This window comes from Canis lupus, chromosome 13 (assembly GCF_048164855.1).
Source record: "Canis lupus baileyi chromosome 13, mCanLup2.hap1, whole genome shotgun sequence".
NCBI classification, from domain to species: domain Eukaryota; kingdom Metazoa; phylum Chordata; class Mammalia; order Carnivora; family Canidae; genus Canis; species Canis lupus.
Window position 1 is genome coordinate 20,677,921 of NC_132850.1, and position 17,092 is coordinate 20,695,012.

The following is a 17,092-nucleotide window of genomic DNA, read 5'->3' on the forward strand; positions in this document are numbered from 1 at the left end:
ATATTCTGATTGTAACTTGGTTGAGATGCAGTATAGAAAAATAATTAAAGCTTGGCCTACGGAGCCAAAATGTATCCCAGTTCTGCCACTTACTAGCTATATGACCCTGAGACACTTAACTGTATTCTCTGCTAGTAAATGAGGGTTGTAATACTATCTCATAGGTTTGTTAGAAAATTACGTAAGTTTACATGCAAAGCACCTGAAATAGCTTCTAGCATTTGACAGAAATTTATCAAATGTTAGTTGCTATTCATTTCTTGTAGTTTTACTTTCTACCAATTACCCTAAGCAGCAAACAATAATGCCTGTGAGAACTAAAACCAAGTACAAGGTACCATGTGCATAAATGTGCTCTGTGAAGGTAGGTTAATTTTCTAAACTCAATAGATGTTTGACCAAAAGTATAATTAAACTTTATGTGTATCCACACACGCAAATTCATTTCCCCTCTCATGCATTTTTTTTTTTTTTGCACCATTGCTGTTGTTTTCACTATATTAAACTTAATAAGGTGACTTGTGAAGTAGTCTTAAGTTAATGAAAACCTACTAAGGTGATCAGAGGTCTGGATAAAAATCCCTTAATTGCTCTCTTAAATAGCCGAACAAGTGGAAATTTTCTTGAACCTATAATTAAATTTTATCTTCATGTATCTCTAACATGCTAAAATTCTAATCCTTCACATTCTAATCTGAGGTTTGATGGACTTTCACTTTATTTTCTACAAAAACAAGAAGAAATTTAAGATTCTTAATGGACATAATCTTAATTAAGAGTTAAATGTAGAGGGGTGCCTGGGTGGCTCAGTCGGTTAAGAGTCTGCCTTTGGCTCAGGTCATGATCCTGGGGTTCTGGGAAAGAGCCCTACATGGGCTCCCTGCTCAGAAGTGAGTCTGCTTCTCCCTCTACCCTTCCCCCTGGTTGTAGACTCATGCTCTCTCTCAAATAAATGAATAAAATCTTTTTTTTTTTTTTTTAAATAGAGTTAAGCGTAGAGCAGTGGCTTTAATGGTATTCTGCTTATAAAAGCACCTGCATGTCTTAAGGCTTAAGAGAAACAGCAAGTAAAAATGTTCTTGAAAAATCTTCAATCTATACTTTTATATGGATATTAAATAACAAAATTTTGAAGGCAGTTTTCCTCAAGTCTACTTTAGCAAAACAAATAGCTTTCTATTGAATAAATGGCAATCTATTTACTTGGGAGTTATGTGAGTTCTACTTTTGATTTTTACACTATGGGCATGTCACAGCTGCCACATATCTTAATAGGAATGAACTGTTAAACAGTCCTACTGTTCTTTCTGCCACCACCTCAGTCATTCTACATATAGAGAATGCAAAGCCAAAAAGAAAGTTACTGATTTCTTATACAAATGAAAACTGAGTTATTTGCTAGTGAAATAACTAATACTGTCTCTGAACCTACCCTTAAAGTTGGATGGATAGCAAGCAACCTTAGATCAGAAAGACAGTACAGTACCACCCACACATGGAGGAAAGGGGTAAGGGTAAGAGGGAAAGTTGTAAGTCATCTTTCTGTGCCCTTTTTTCTCAGTAATACTGGACAGATCATTGCCCATCCTGTCTTCACTACCAGGATAGAACATGATTTATTACCAACTAGAAAACATTAAACACAGTTCTAAACACTTTATTTTTAAACTGTAGGTGGCTCAGTAGGTTAAACATCCAACCTTGATCTCAGCTTAGGTCTTGAACTCAGGTTTGTGAGTTCAAGCCTCATGTCGGGCTCCACTACTTAAAAATAAATAAATAAATTAGAATTAGGACTGCACGTGTGTCCAGTTGTGGTATGCAAAAAACTATAAGCACAGGCAAAGAGGTTGACCCCTATCTCTCACTACCCTTGTCCCCAAATGAACTAAGTGATTACAACTAGGGAGGCAGCTTGTGGCTGTGAGCTATGCCCAGAGAAGATATACAGAAAAGTTCTCTAAGAAACAGAATATATTGGTTGGAGAACAAATGAAAAATGATGAAGCAATGATTTTAACAAGAGATTCTCTTCTCTAAGACATATATTCCCTTTATCAAACCAAAAGAGTCTCCAGGCTCTTTCCATTCTTAGGACAGTATCAATCAGACAAAGCAATTAATATTCCCAAAAGAATATTATTTACAAGGAAGCATAAACTCATAAAAATAATTAATATCCTGGGATCCCTGGGTGGCGCAGCAGTTTGGTGCCTGCCTTTGGCCCAGGGCGCGATCCTGGAGACCTGGGATCAAGTCCCACGTCGGGCTCCCGGTGCATGGAGCCTGCTTCTCCCTCTACCTGTGTCTCTGCCTCTCTCTCTATCTGTGTGACTATCATAAATAAATAAAAATTAAAATAATAATAATAATAATAATAATAATAAATATCCTAAGGAGTCCAAATACTATGAAATAAAATAAAGTGAAGCATCTCAGCTAGAGAGAAAATTAGTGAGCCAAACCCACTGAAAACTTAAAATAACCATAATAAATATGCTCAAAAAGGTATGAGAGACTACTGTAAAAAATGAAGTATGACCAAACATTCACATGAATGAATGAAAACAATAATACTGGGTATAAAATATTATGATTAAACAAAGTATATAGCAGGTTTGAACAGCAAGACAAATAAAATAGCAGGAAGAGTGATGAAGGAATTCAATAAGAGGGGATACTGAAAAGATGGAAAACATGAGAGATAAAAGAGAAGCAAAAGTGCCACATCCCCCAAACAGGAGAGCCCTAAAGAGGACATGATGGATTCTACAAACCAACAAAATAATAAATCTTAAAAATTTTTGAAAATTACACAAAATGGATGAATTTCTAGAAAAATAAAAAAGGCCATTAACACTTCACCAACTCTCACCTGCAGACATACATACACAAAACCACAGGCCTAACTGTATAAGGATTGGAAAGAAATAAACTATTATTTGCAGATGATGTGAATCAGACAAAATATTATAACTCGCAAAGACAAAATAAGTATGCATTCAACTAGTATCTGTAAATGTCAAAATGAAAACAGAAACAAAATAAAAACAAAAACTCCTTGAAAGATACAGATCATAATAATGCTAGGTACAATTTTGTAATAAAGTTTTATCTTGATCATCACTCCCTCATTCCTGAAGGGAAGGCCCTATCACTTCTTCTTTTTACCCTGCCTCCATCTCCATCACTTTCTGGATCCCTCTTTTCATATTAGGAAGTTGTAAATTATTCTTCCTTAAAATGTTAGTTGATAATGGCTTCATTGAGGAATTTGCAAACTTTTGGTCTCCAGATCCCTTCACTATCCCAGAAATTACTGAAGACTCCAAAGAGCTGCTATTTAAAGTGGATTATACCTACTGATATTTGCCCTATTGTAAATTAAAAATGGAAATTCACTATCTCAGCCAGGTGGTTAAAGTCAACATCGGAAATGACAAGTCAGGTTAATAGTATATACCTTTGACAATGATGTGACAAAATGGCATTTCACCTTTGTGGTCTCCTCCCCAAACCCATAAGGACCAGTCTAATCAGAGAAAAACAGACAAATTTCAATTGAGGGACATTGTGCAAAATATCTAACCAGTACTCCGCAAAATTGTCAAGCTCATCAGAAACAAGGAAATCATAGCCAAAAGGACCCGAAGGAGACATGACTACTAAATGTAATGTGCTATTCCATATGGGATTCTGAATAGAAAAGGACAATATGTAAAAACTAAAGAAATCTGAATCAAGTATGGACTTTAGTTAAAAATGTATCAACCTAGATTCATTAATTATATCAAATATACCATAAATTAGTTAGTAAAGGAAAATTGAGTGCAAAGTACATGGGAACTCTATAACTTTTCTCTATGCCAAAACTATTCTAAAAAATAAATTTTGAGGGCAGCCCCGGTGGCGCAGCGGTTTAGCGCCGCCTGCAGCCCAGGGCATGATCCTGGAGACCCTGGATCGAGTCCCACGTCGGGCTCTCTGCATGGAGCCTGCTTCTCCCTCTGCCTGTGTCTCTGCCTCTCTCTCTCTCTCTCTGCATCTCTATGAATAAATAAAGAAAATCTTTAAAAATAAATAAATAAATAAATAAATAAATAAATAAATTTTGAGTAAAAAAACACTGCTTAGGAAAAAAATTAAGCTAAGAAAACTTGAAAACACAGCACATACTCTTATTAGCCAGCAGACCGACATCATCATTTCATACAGTCTCTGGAAAAGTACACTGTACACTCATGAAAGAATGAGAAAAAGGGCAAATAACATCAAATACCATTATATTACTATTAAAAAATTTTTTTTTTACCTCACAGACTCTCTGAAAGGGTCTTGAGGAATTACATAGTCCTGTAAACATACTTGGAAAAGCTCTGCAAGCATAATGGAAATACAAAATATTTCTGGCTTAGAAGTACTGTGCTGATGTACTGTGTAAATCACTGGCTATTTTTCTTTTTCAAAACTAACTCTTTTTCCATCTCTTTTAGAGTTTATTAGAGTTTGTTATATATCTGCAAATTTTTTACATTATATTATTCAAGTTTCTAATAAGAACATTTAACAAGTCAAAAAAAGAAGCTACAATAAGACAGAATCTAAGTACCCATACGATACGAAATAACTAAGTGATATTTTCCCACTTGGGAAATTCAAACATTACAAATATTTATTTAAGTACTATTAACTTGTAATATTCATAAGTTAAAGAAGATAAAGTATATAAGATATACTTGTAAAATTGTTTTATCCTTTTAAAAAATGTCTCCCTTTAGTAGAAAGTTCAGTAAAGTTGTAAAATGCAAAAAGATTAATGGTCTAGAAGACAAAATATAGGCAGGTTAGTTTTGGTAAAAGGAAGCTTTCACAACTAGTCACAGTTATTCTCTCCAGCCCTCATTTTTGTAAGCTAGTTAGGATATTAATTTATATAACCCTTAGTAAATTAACATATCTAGGCTATGATCATCAATGGCTGCTATTATCACAAGAAGGCAGACAGATATTATATGCCTCCTAATAATAATACCCAACACTCTCAATGAAGTATACTTGTCAAAAAAAATTGAACCTGAATCTGAGCAAGCCTCTAACTCTAATGATCAACTTGCAAGAAACATAAGTGACTAAGGAACATACTAAATAATCACCATGGGGGAAAATCCAGATGATGAGAAATTCTACAAGACAAACTACTTTATTTATTCACTTCAATAAACTGAAAAGAAAAAATTAAAAACAGATGCAAGACAGATTTAAAAGATTAAAAAGACCTCAATGACTTATCAACCAAGGCCAACAAAGATTACAAAATTAATATTTATAAGACAATCAGGGAAGTTTAAGCATTGACAAAAGAATTACTCATTTTTAGGATACTAATGGTATTTATGGTTCAAGTTTAAAGAAAAATCTTAATATTTTAGAGATATTGACTGAAATATCTACAAAAAAAAAAAAAAATGGGATAAGAAGGTAGGACTGCAGATAATAGAAGACCGACCTGAACTGATAATTGCTGAAGGCAAGTGACAGGTACATGATGATTCACTACACTAGTCCATCTTTTGAAAAACACATTTGAAATTTTCCATAATAAAAAGCTCAAGAAAGATAACATCATTCTTAAATGTGATTAAAATATAAATTCTTAGAGTTACCAAGCAGCTATTAGAGCTACTTTAATATGACAGAATCAGTATGTAGGTAACAAATTGGTGACTAAAATTCCTAGTTAATACTTTATGTAAGAAGATCTCTGCAACCTAAGAATTTACACAACTGAGGACCTCAATCTAACTGGCACTTCCGCAGGTTAAGATGTTCCACTAGACCAAATACTGGATCACCCAGCTGTAGGGCCCACTCCCCTAGACTGGGATGCACCAGGGGTTATTACTATGACTACGGTAGGCAGAAGAATGGCCTCCCATCCTGGTCCTGTGAATGTTACCTCGCATGGTAAAAGGGAGTTTGCAGATGTGATTAAGTTAAGGACCTTGAGATAGGGCAGTTATCCTGAAGCACATGAGAGGGCCCAACATAATCCCCAGTGTCTTTAAAAGAGGGAGGCAAGAAGATCAAAATGAGCAGTGGAAGATGTGACCAGAAAAGAGGTGATGGGAGGAGTAAAAGGACATAAGCTAATGCATGAATGCAACTTTTAAACACTGATAAGGAAATAAGTTCTCCTCTCAGAGGCTCCAGAAGGAACACATCATCTTGCTTTTAGATTTCTTATATCCAGAACTATAAGATAATAAATTTGTGGTTTAAGCTACCAAATTTCTGTTAACTTGTTACAGCGGCAATAGGAAACTAGTCTAATGACAACAGTGAAATTTAACAGAGAAGCCTTTTCAAGTTCAAACATAATGATTTAAGCGGTCTTTGACACTCTATGTTATCTATCATATGTTCAATTCAGAGTCTGGATGATGAGCTGCTGGGGGATACTATAGATAGAATTCTTACATTAGGTAAATCATTAGACTAAATAAATGATCTCTAAGTTTCCTACAAAAGTGAAGGATGAAAAGTAGTCAAAGGACTTGGACATTTTCAAAAGGCTTTAATTTCCTTCTTCCCCCTTTGTTAAAGGGAAAGAAAAGAGAACAGCCTCTCTCAAGTATTTAAACATTTGCAAAACACATAACAAGCTGGTCTTAAAGGACAAATATTAGATAAGAGAATGTGCCAAATTTGGTGACCCTCAAACTCTGAGGTCCATTTATTATAGATTAGACAAGAGACTTCACAGTCCTTCTCCATCCATTCCTGCTTTCCATGGAGGGAGTATCTAATAAGAACAAAAAAGTGCCATTATACAAGAATATTTTGGAATGATAAGAAATTAGCATATGGATAATTTATAATTAGACTTGAACGCATACATGTCTCAAAGACCAATTATTAGGAAATTTGTATACTAAAATACTGTTGCTAACAAAATTATCACTAAGAACACAAAACTAATCAAATCCATAACAACGAAGTTAAGCTAATAATATTTATAAAAGGAAGAAGAATTCCAACATTTAAAACTCTGATCCACTCAAAATAATACTTGATGCTACCAAACACTGGGGCAATTCCATTAACTTGCATGCCCAAATATACAAGCTATACAATGTTGCCAAATATTATATATAGTAGTCACAGTTCTTAGATTAGGATTTAAAGCTCTCAGTAAAGTCTAATAACATACCAACTTTACTTTATGAATACCAAAGCACAGTAATCCTGAAAAACTCATCTAGTTTAAGTGTGTAAAAAGAAAAGTTTCGGGAAGTTGGATAATCTCTAGGCCCATTAGGAAGATATTCATTTATTACATTCTAAGAATTACTGAACTAAATCATCTTTGCATTCCTTCCATTTCAGAAATCCTTGATTCGAAGTACCCAATTTACATTAGCATCTTAAGAAAGATTACCTCAAGTGAGAAGATTCATACTTATTTTAAAAACTGTATTCTTTTCTGAAAAGTCATTTATATAAAACATTTTTAATACAACAAAAGATTTTTACCTGTAATAGACTTATAAAGAAAGTTTCTTCTGGCAACAGAAATAATATATAAGATATTCAAAAGATATAATGACTTTCCTTAAGGTAAAAAACATTCAACTTTTTTAATCTAAAAAAATATTTCATATAGTCTACCTCAATCTATTAATAAAAATTTAACTCAAGCTTTTCTTAGTGGTTAATTTCTAAATCTAAGTTCTGGACTTTTACAAAATATCAAAAGACACATATTAAATATATATTTGTGTCCTAAAATAGATTAGTTCCAGGTACAGAGATTCAATCCATATTTTTCAGTATTTACTGCTTAAGACAAAACTACCACAAAAATTGAACTATACACAAGTAGAATGACGAATGAGTCAAAGAATTTTTTAAAAATCGAGAAAGTAGGGTTGTGTGGGTGGCTTTGTCAAGTTAAATGTCTGACTTTTGATTTCAGCTTAGGTCTTGATCTCAGGGTCATGACTTCAAGCCCCAGGTTGGGCTCCACATTGGGTGTGGAGCCTACTTAAAAGAGGAATAGAAAAAGTAATCCTCTATGGAAAAAGAATATTATTTTTTTTAAAGAATTTATTTATTTATTCATGAGAGACAGAGAGTGAGAGAGAGAGGCAGAGACACAGGAAGAGGGAGAAGCAAGCTCCATGCAGAGAGCCCAAAGAAGGACTCGATCCTGGGACTGCGGGATCACACCCTGAGCCAAAAGCAGTCTCTCAACCACTGAGCCACCCAGGCGTTCCAGAAGAATATTAAATCAATGGACACTAATAGTCATACTGAGTCCAAGCTTTCACAACCTTACATCCAGACCACTATAATACTCTCTTAATATCTTTTACTCTTCCTAATCATTTTATATCTTGCTTCCAGATTCATCTATCTACATAAAATACTCAATGACATACCATGACTTACACAATCAAGTTTAAAATCCTGGGTCTGGTACTCAAAACTTTCTACAATTTTGGTCTCTCTCTGACTCATAAATTATTATTCCTGTAAATAACACTACTTTGCAATATACCTTAATCTTTCTAATTCATTTGTCCCTTAGAAAAAAAACCCCATAAGCAATTAATTCTCCCATTTAGCTTTGCCTCTTTTTATTCTCCCTTCCTAGAATGCTCTCCTTGCTCATTTTCAATCCTATGTTCACCATTTACCTGTGCTAGTCAAAGTTTACATTCTCTTTAAGAAAACTTTTCTAACTACCCCCAGTGTATAACAACCACCCACTTTTCACAGCTTGTAAACTATGCCTTGTTTATGTCCATCATTTAACTCTCAGTAAATCAGGCAGCCCGGGTGGCTCAGCGGTTTAGCACCTGCCTTCAGCTCAGGGCCTGATCCTGGAGACTCGGGATCGAGTTCCATGTCAGGCTCCATACATAGAGCTTTCTCTCTCTCTCTCTATCTCTGTCTGTCTCTCATGAATAAATAAATAAAATCTTAAAAAAAAAAAACACTCAGTAAATCTGTTACTGCCTTAGCTATCCATCTAGCTAGTTTCTCCAAAATAAACCTAATTCAGACAGACTATTTTGTATTACCTCTTGGCATCCCTTTCACCAAGCACAGTAATTTGTACCCCAAGGCTACATTCAAAAAAAAGTTTAATAATATTTTAAAAACTAGTGCATTTTATTATTTTTTAAAACACTACCAACTCATACTGACATACCGCTTCATATTTTCAAAGAAATTTCTGGTTTCTCTAGATCATACTGTCTCTATCAAGTAGAATGAATAATCTTACCCATATATTTTTTTATCGAAGCAGAATGCCTCAATATTCTACGAAGAAAAACTGAGATTCTGGGAAAGTATAACACCCACATTACTGAGTAGCCTACAGCTTTTTTCAATGTATTTTATTACGTCTCCTGCCTTCTAATTATTTTTTTTGGAGAGAAGACTTAATACAGCTAGTTATATCAACAATAAGAATACCAGCTTTTATTTATTGGCTATTTATAAAGTCTGTGGCTTTGTAATAGGTACTTTACAGATATATGATCTCAAAACTCAAAACAATTGTGGAAGATAGATACTACTATTATCTTTATATAATAGATGAGGAAACTGAAAACCTGGAGAATTTAATTAATTACCCAGATCATACAACCAAGCAACAGAGCTTAGACTGTAACATGTAGCTGAAGGTCTACAAAGCCCATGTTCTTACCCACTTCTAGACCTAAATAGTAACTAGCTTAGACTGTGCAGTTCAAAGGTGATATTTTATAAATAAGTAACTCAAAAGTAGATCTCAAGATTAGTTTCAAATATAGAATATTTCAGTAGTTCAACTGGAATTACTGGTATTATTCTCTCTAAAATAAGTTACAATATTTCACAAAAGAAAATTAATGAACAAGAAAAAGAAAACTGTTCTCACTGCTTTTTAAATATCTTGTTCCAATCTCTATATCAACAGGATTTGGAATAAAAAAGGGAATAAAACGTTATTAATATAGCACAGGTATTCTGGTATAGAATTTAATACCATTGGGGTGCCTGGGTAGCTCAGTCGGTTAAGTGTCTGCCTTGGCTCAAGGTCATGATCCTGGAGTCGGGGATCAAGCCTGCATTGGGATGGGGGGTGGGGGTGGGCCCCTGCTCAGCGGGGAGTCTGCTTCTCCGGCTCCCTTTGCTCCTCCCTACTCCTGCTTGCGATCTCTCTCTCTCTCTCTCTCTCTCTCTCTCACAAAGTCTTAAATTTACTATTTAGGGTACAAGTTTAAAAGGTAACAGCAAATTTTAAGCAATTCTATTCAGAAAGACAGGCACAGAGTCAACACATTAGTGGCAAAGTACTGAGACACCCCTTAAGCTGTGAAGTCTTAGAGAAGATAATTAACCTCCAGTTCAGAGCCCTTCTCTCTTTCTATAAAAGTGAGAATAAACAAATATCTACCTTTAGTGGCTGTTGTGAGGACAGTCTGACAAAGTATACACTTAGAGAATAGCAATTGTTGTTATCACAGGCATTTTCTTTATTATCAATAAGAAATTAAAACTATTTCAGGTAAAAGAGTTAAGAAAATCTATTAACTTTAAATAAGATATTTAAGGCAAAGTAAACATGTTCTAAGACAAAGCTTTAATTTTAATTTTTTGCTGAAATCATAGTGAAAATAAAATAACCTACCATCAGTTTTCCTTTTATAATCGTTGTGACAATAACCTTCTTAAGCCAAATTACTTCTATGCCCATTTTGTTTTCTATTAACAAGTTATTTTAAAGTTTAACTTTTTTTGACCCTTTAAGAAACTTAAACAAGCTTGAGCCAGAAATTCAGAAAAGGCTGGAATAAGTTAACACAAGCAAACAAAATTGCATTTTGCTATCAGTCGTTAGACTACTCCTACATTTCAGTCTAAATGAAGAAGACCTTTACGAAGTTAAAATTTACAAACAACTCAATATAATTCCATAGCAATATGAAACATAGAAAAGTTGGCTTCTGCATTCCCAAAGAATTTACTACCCCAAGGGTTGGGATCAAGTTAATACAAGTAAGCAGAGGGGGAAGACAGGAAGGAACTATCAGAAAACTGACTGGGTTCTGTTTCAACAAGTGTTAAATTTATCTGTTTTTTTCATATCAGGAGAGGCGATAAATAATTATTTTTAATGTCTTTTTTAAAGTTTGTTTTAAATACATTTTTTGAATAAAATGAATGAAGTATTTGAATAAAATCAAACACTTCACAGCTGTAGATGATAGTTCCTTATTACACTGTATTTGAACCACTTACCGAAGTTTGATCGGGTTCTCCATCTGCCAAACCTGCATCCATAGTGAAAGAAGGTAAGTTTATGCTTCTCTTTCCATTAATGTCCAGCCATCCTGTAAATTTGGAAATCCTAGAAGAAGAAAAAAAATCATACGTATTAGGATTAGTATAAAACTGTGATAAATGGAAAATAAAGCAGTAAGCCTACTGGGAAGGAGAAATCATCCTAGGCTGAGGTTTTTGGGAAATCCAATAATGGAGAAAACAAATTTTGACATGTGCTTTAAAGAATGCTTTCAGGTTCAGAGAGAAACGAAAGAAGAAAAAATATATCTATATACCAACTGAAGAATAGCAAGAACAAGTTACAGATATGATGAGATTGTTCAAAGTTTAAAAAGATGTTTAAATCTATTTACAATTAAGGAAATAAAATGTTCTTTTTTTCATGATCACATTGGCAAAAACTAAAAAGTGTGCTAATATTGCTAACTGGCAAGAATGAAGGAAAACAGGCATTCTCATACACTTTTGTGAGAGGAATATAGATCATAACAATTTTTGGAAGGGCAATTTAAAATATGCACACTTTAATCCAGTAATTGCAAGGCTAATAATTATGCCATATGTGTTTATACAAATACACAAAGATAAATAAACATATTCAACAAAGTAAAGATATAAAAAAAACTGGAACAACCTTAATGTCAATTATTAGGAGTTTGTTTATATTATACTATAGACATACAATAGAATATTGTGCAGGAATTTCTAAAAATTAGGCAGGTTTTTACAGACTCATTATGTATTTTCTTTATATATAAACTAGAAAGAAGGTCACATTAGGTGAAAAAGGCAAATTACAGAACACTATATATAAAATACTGTTTTTCTGTTTCCCCATTTTTACAATGAGTATGTATCACTTTTATAGCTCTTTTTATTTCAAAAAGTCTTAGAAGCATGTCTTTATTACAAATTTTTTTCTTCTGAATTTCAACTAACAAAATCTCCAAGCTGAATTCATATAATAACTTTATATATTCAAAAGTCTCTAATAACCTCTTTAATAATCCTTCCTTAAAAGCGCCAACAAAACCAAAATCAGTAAGACAGCAGAATTATGATCATTTCTTGAAGTTCCAAAAACATTTTCTTGTTTTAGCAAGTATAAAAGGCTGCACTGAAGTATAAATGCTGATATTAATACTTTTTAATTGGGCTTTGGAGGGCTATTATTTGGTTTCTTTGATATAACCAATACACAATTAGCCTAAGCTAAGTGGACTTTCAATTTATAAACCTTAGGTATACTTCTTCACTATACGTATTACAATGCATTGTAATTATTTGTTCTCATGATCTACTCTTCAGGGACAAAGACTGCATTCTACTCATTTATCTACCCAGTGCTAGTTCACTGTACATACTTAGTAAACATTTATTGCAATGAATTGTCACCTCAATTGCCTATATGAATAATAATCCAAAACAGATACAAAAATTATTTATGTCTATAAGATGCACACTAAAATTCATATTTGAAAATTGACAGACATTATCCTAGAAATTGACAATACTAAAAATAAAACACCCATAGGAAGCTTCAACTCCAAAAGTATTTTACCAATTTTTTTCATCCTATCCATTCCATTTTAAGGGTTCATTTCCTATGCTATATTGAATAAAAGGTCAAGAGCAAGCATTGTTCCTGACCGTAGGGGGAAAGTTTTCAGCTTTTCACCACTGAATACGATGTTAGCTGTGGACTTCTCATATATGGCTTTTGTTATACTGAGGCACATTCCCTCTATATCTACATTGTTGAGATGAAAGGATGTTGAACTTTGTCAAATGCCTTTTCTGCATCTATGGAAATTTTTTTATACTGTAGTTTATTTATTTTTTATTTTGAAAGGCTTTATTATGAGAGGCACGGAGACAGAGCCAGAGACACTGGCAGAGGAAGAAAGGCTCCCCGCGAGGAACTCCAGGACTCCGGATCAGTACCTGAGCGGAAGGCAGACGTTCAAGTCATCCCTCACTCGTTATTTTTTAGTACTCGTTAAGGTGTCACTTATGTTAACACGTCCTCATGAATTTCTGAGCTGTTACCATGTGAACTTGGGCTTTAACCATTTCGGAAAAGGAGAGCAGTCGTCACGCTTTCACCGCAACTGACAGCACTCCCCTCTCTGCGCCGTCGCCTCCACCACTGTCCTCGTCCCCGGTATTTCAAGCCCCTAGCGCGGGCGCCCAGGGTAGGCCCGGGGGGACTGAGCTCCTCCCGGGAGTATGCCCCGCGCTGTCGGAGGAGCTATACTGTAGTTTATTAATATGGCATACCACAATGACTAATTTGTGGATGCTGAACCATCCTTGCAGTGCTGAAATAAACCCACTTGATCATAGTGTATGATCCTTTTGATGCATTGTTTAATTCAGTTTTGCTAATATTTTTTTCAAGATTTTTACATCTATGTTCCTCAGGGATACTGGCCTGTAATTTTCTTTTCTTGTGGAATCCTTGCCTAGTTTGGTATCAGGGTAATGCTGGCCTTGCAAAAGGAATTAAGAGGAGTTTTCTCCTCTGTTATGTTTTGGAAGAGTTTGAGAAGGACTGATATTAATTCTTCTTTAAATGTTTGGTAGAATATACAAGTGAAGCCATATAATCTTGGACTCTTGCTTGTAGGAAGTTTTTACTGCTGATTCGATCTCTTTACTAGTAATTGATGTTTGGATGTTCTATTCATCATGATTTAGTCTGGATAGCTTATATATTTCTAGGAATTTGTCCATTTCTTCTAGATTGTCCAATTTGTTGGCATATGATTATAATTGTTCATGGTAGTCTCTTATGATCCTTTGTATTTCTGTGGTATCAGTTGTAGTATCTCCTTTTTCATTTCTGATTTTGAGTCCTTTTTCTCTTTAGTAAGTTTAGGTAAAGGTTTGCCAATTTTGTTTATCTTTCCAAAGAACCAGCTCTTAGTTTCATTGATCTTTTCTACTGTCTTTTTAGTCTCCATTTCATTATTTCTGCTCTAATCTTTGCTATTTCCTTCCTTCTACTAACTTTGGGGTTAGTTTGTTCTTTTTATATTACCTCAAGGTGTAAAGTTAGGTTGTTTGAGACTTTTCTTGTTTCTTGAGATAGGCATTTATCACTATGAACTTCTCTCTTAGGATGGCTTTTGAAGTATCCCACAAATTGATAGATTTCCATTTTTGTCTTGAGGTATTTTTTTCTCTTTTGATTTCTTGACTCATACGGTTGCATGTTATCTAATCTCCACAAATTTGTAAATTTTCCAGTTTTCCTCGTGTAATTCTAGTTTCTAACCACTATAGTAAAAGTAATGCTTGATATGATTTCAATACTCTTAAATTAAGACTTGTTTTGTAGCTTAACATATATGATCTACTCTGGAGAATGTTCCATGTGTCCTTGAGAAGACTGTGCATTCTGTTGGTTTGGGATGGAATGTTCTGATTATGTCTATTAATTCCATCTGGTCTGACACGTTATTTAAGGGTGGTGTTTTCCTGTTGCTTTTCTGTCTGGACCATCTATCCATTATATCGGGGTATTAATGTCCCTTATTATTATTGTATTGCTGTCTTCTTCAGGTCTTGTTAATACTTGCTTTATATATGTAAATGTTCTGATGTTGGTGTATAAATATTTACAAATGTTACATCCTCCTGTTGGATTGATCTCATTATCATTATATGATGCCCATCTTTATCTTATTACAGTTTTTGTTTTAAAGTCTATTTTGTTTGACATAAGTATAGCTACTCCAGCTTTCTCTTAGTTTCCATTTGTATGAAATATCTTTCCATCCCTCCCCTTTCAAACTTTGTGTGTCCTAACATCTCAAGTGAGGCTCTTTTGGCAGATGGGTCTTGTTTTTCGTTGTTGTTGTTATTGATGTTTTATCTATTCAGTCCAATCAGATTTAAAATAGTAATTTTTAAAAATAATTATCAATAAGTATGTGCTTACTGCCATTTTGTTCATTGCTTTCTGGCTATTTTCATAATTCCTCTCCATTCCTCTCTTCTTCTCTTACTCTCTTCCTTTGTGGTTTGGTGACGTTCTCCAATGGTATGATTATATTCCTTTCTCTTCATCTTTTGTGCATTTACTATAGGTTTTTATTATGTGGTTGTCATGAAGCTTACATATAACAACTGCTAACTATAGCAGTCTATTTTAAGTTGATAACTTAAGTTTGATCCCACAGTAAAGCTTATTACTTTTACTCTGTCCCGCACCTCCACTCTCTCATATTTAAAAATTTAAAACTATGAGACTGGATGAGAGTTCCTGAGTTATTTGTGCAGACAGAAAAAAGGACCAAGTTCAGATCCCTGGGGTACTTCAATATTAGAGGATCAATATTTATAGAATGAATGAGTCTCAATTATTGCTTTTCAATTTGCAAAATTACCCCCATTTAATTACTGATATGGAGAACAAAGGCAAAAGAAAAATACTAAACTTCCTTACAAATTACAGCTTACAGACAAGTCCTTGAGACAGGCAGAATGACCTTCCTCAAGAAGCTTAAGGGCTTCAATGTTAACATCTTACCAGAGGGAAAAGGCAACCTTAGCTTGACATTAGCCCAGGTTAATGTTCAGAATCCTATAAAAAAATCCCTTTGAAAACTTCCTTTATCTTTATGAGCTGCCCTCCACCCCCACCCCAAGATATAGTTAACAATCCTCTAAACATGGCCCACTGATATCATCTGAAGGGTCTCATGAGGAAGGTTTTACTAACCAGTAGTAAATGGCCTTTTCCTAACAAACAGCTTTCTCAAGGTACCGAAAACCTTGCTTCCAAATTTCTTAAACTTACACTATCCCTAACCTTCTTCCAACTTGAAAGTTTATTTATTTATTTTTTTAATATTTTATTTATTTATTCATTGAGACAGAGAGAGAGAGAGGCAGAGACACAGGCAGAGGGAGAAGCAGGCATCATACAGAGAGCCTGACGTGGGACTTGATCCAGGGTCTCCAGGATCACGCCCTGGGCTGCAGGCGGCGCTAAACTGCTGCGCCACCGGGGCTGCCCCCAACTTGAAAGTTTATAATCAGCCATTCCTCACAACCCCGGTGCAGCAGCTCTTTCTGCCAAAGGACCTATCTCCATGCTTTAATAAAATCACCTTTTTGCACCAAAAGTGTCTCAAGAACTCAATTGGCCATCAGCTCCAGACCTAACATTCCAAAACTACATCAATTTAAACATCTTTTGATTTTCACTCCTGAAAAATGGGGGAAATTACTGTGCTTATACCTTAAGCCTCTAACCAATCACCCTCTCCCTCCAGGATTTTTTGGTTATATATGTTTAGTTGTAGTCTTTGGCTTCAAGAAAATATCAAAAACTTGTTTCTTGACCTATTAGCAATGTCTCTCTCAGCTTCCTATTATCAAAGGTAAGGAATTTAGGGCATTATCCTTAATTTTCTTTCTTTTCTGCTTCCTGCTACCTCTATTAAATTAGTCATGTTATGATTCGACTTTTTTACTGTATCTTCTTTGCCTTTTGTATGTTAATTCAGTCTTTACAAAATGTAATTGATGTGAAATGTTGGGGTTCAAGAGCAAACTGGTCACAGAAGAATTCTTGAGATGTCTTAGGTACAAAAAGGGTGGTTTTACTAAAGCACAGGGATAGGATCTGTGGGCAGGAAGAGCTGCTGCACTAGGGTTGTGAGGAGTGGCTGATTATATACTTGGGAGTTGGGGGAGGTAAGGAAAAAGGGAGGTGTCCAAAAGGACTGTGATTTGC

General features: G+C 34.6%; 1 protein-coding gene across 8 annotated transcripts in view; it reads right to left on the reverse strand.

The window, feature by feature from the left end:
• OSBPL8 (oxysterol binding protein like 8) overlaps positions 1-17,092 on the reverse strand; it is a 147,349-nt gene that overhangs the window by 94,914 nt on the left and 35,343 nt on the right. For 5 of the 8 annotated variants that reach the window (XM_072772840.1, XM_072772842.1, XM_072772844.1 and 2 more), the window contains one exon: positions 11,299-11,407. In XM_072772840.1, the coding sequence (XP_072628941.1) occupies positions 11,299-11,340 (42 nt within the window). In that variant the 5' untranslated portion in view covers positions 11,341-11,407. Of the gene's footprint in view, positions 1-11,298; positions 11,408-17,092 lie in introns of those variants that run through there. The other 3 variants (XM_072772847.1, XM_072772845.1, XM_072772843.1) reach the window with 2 other exon arrangements.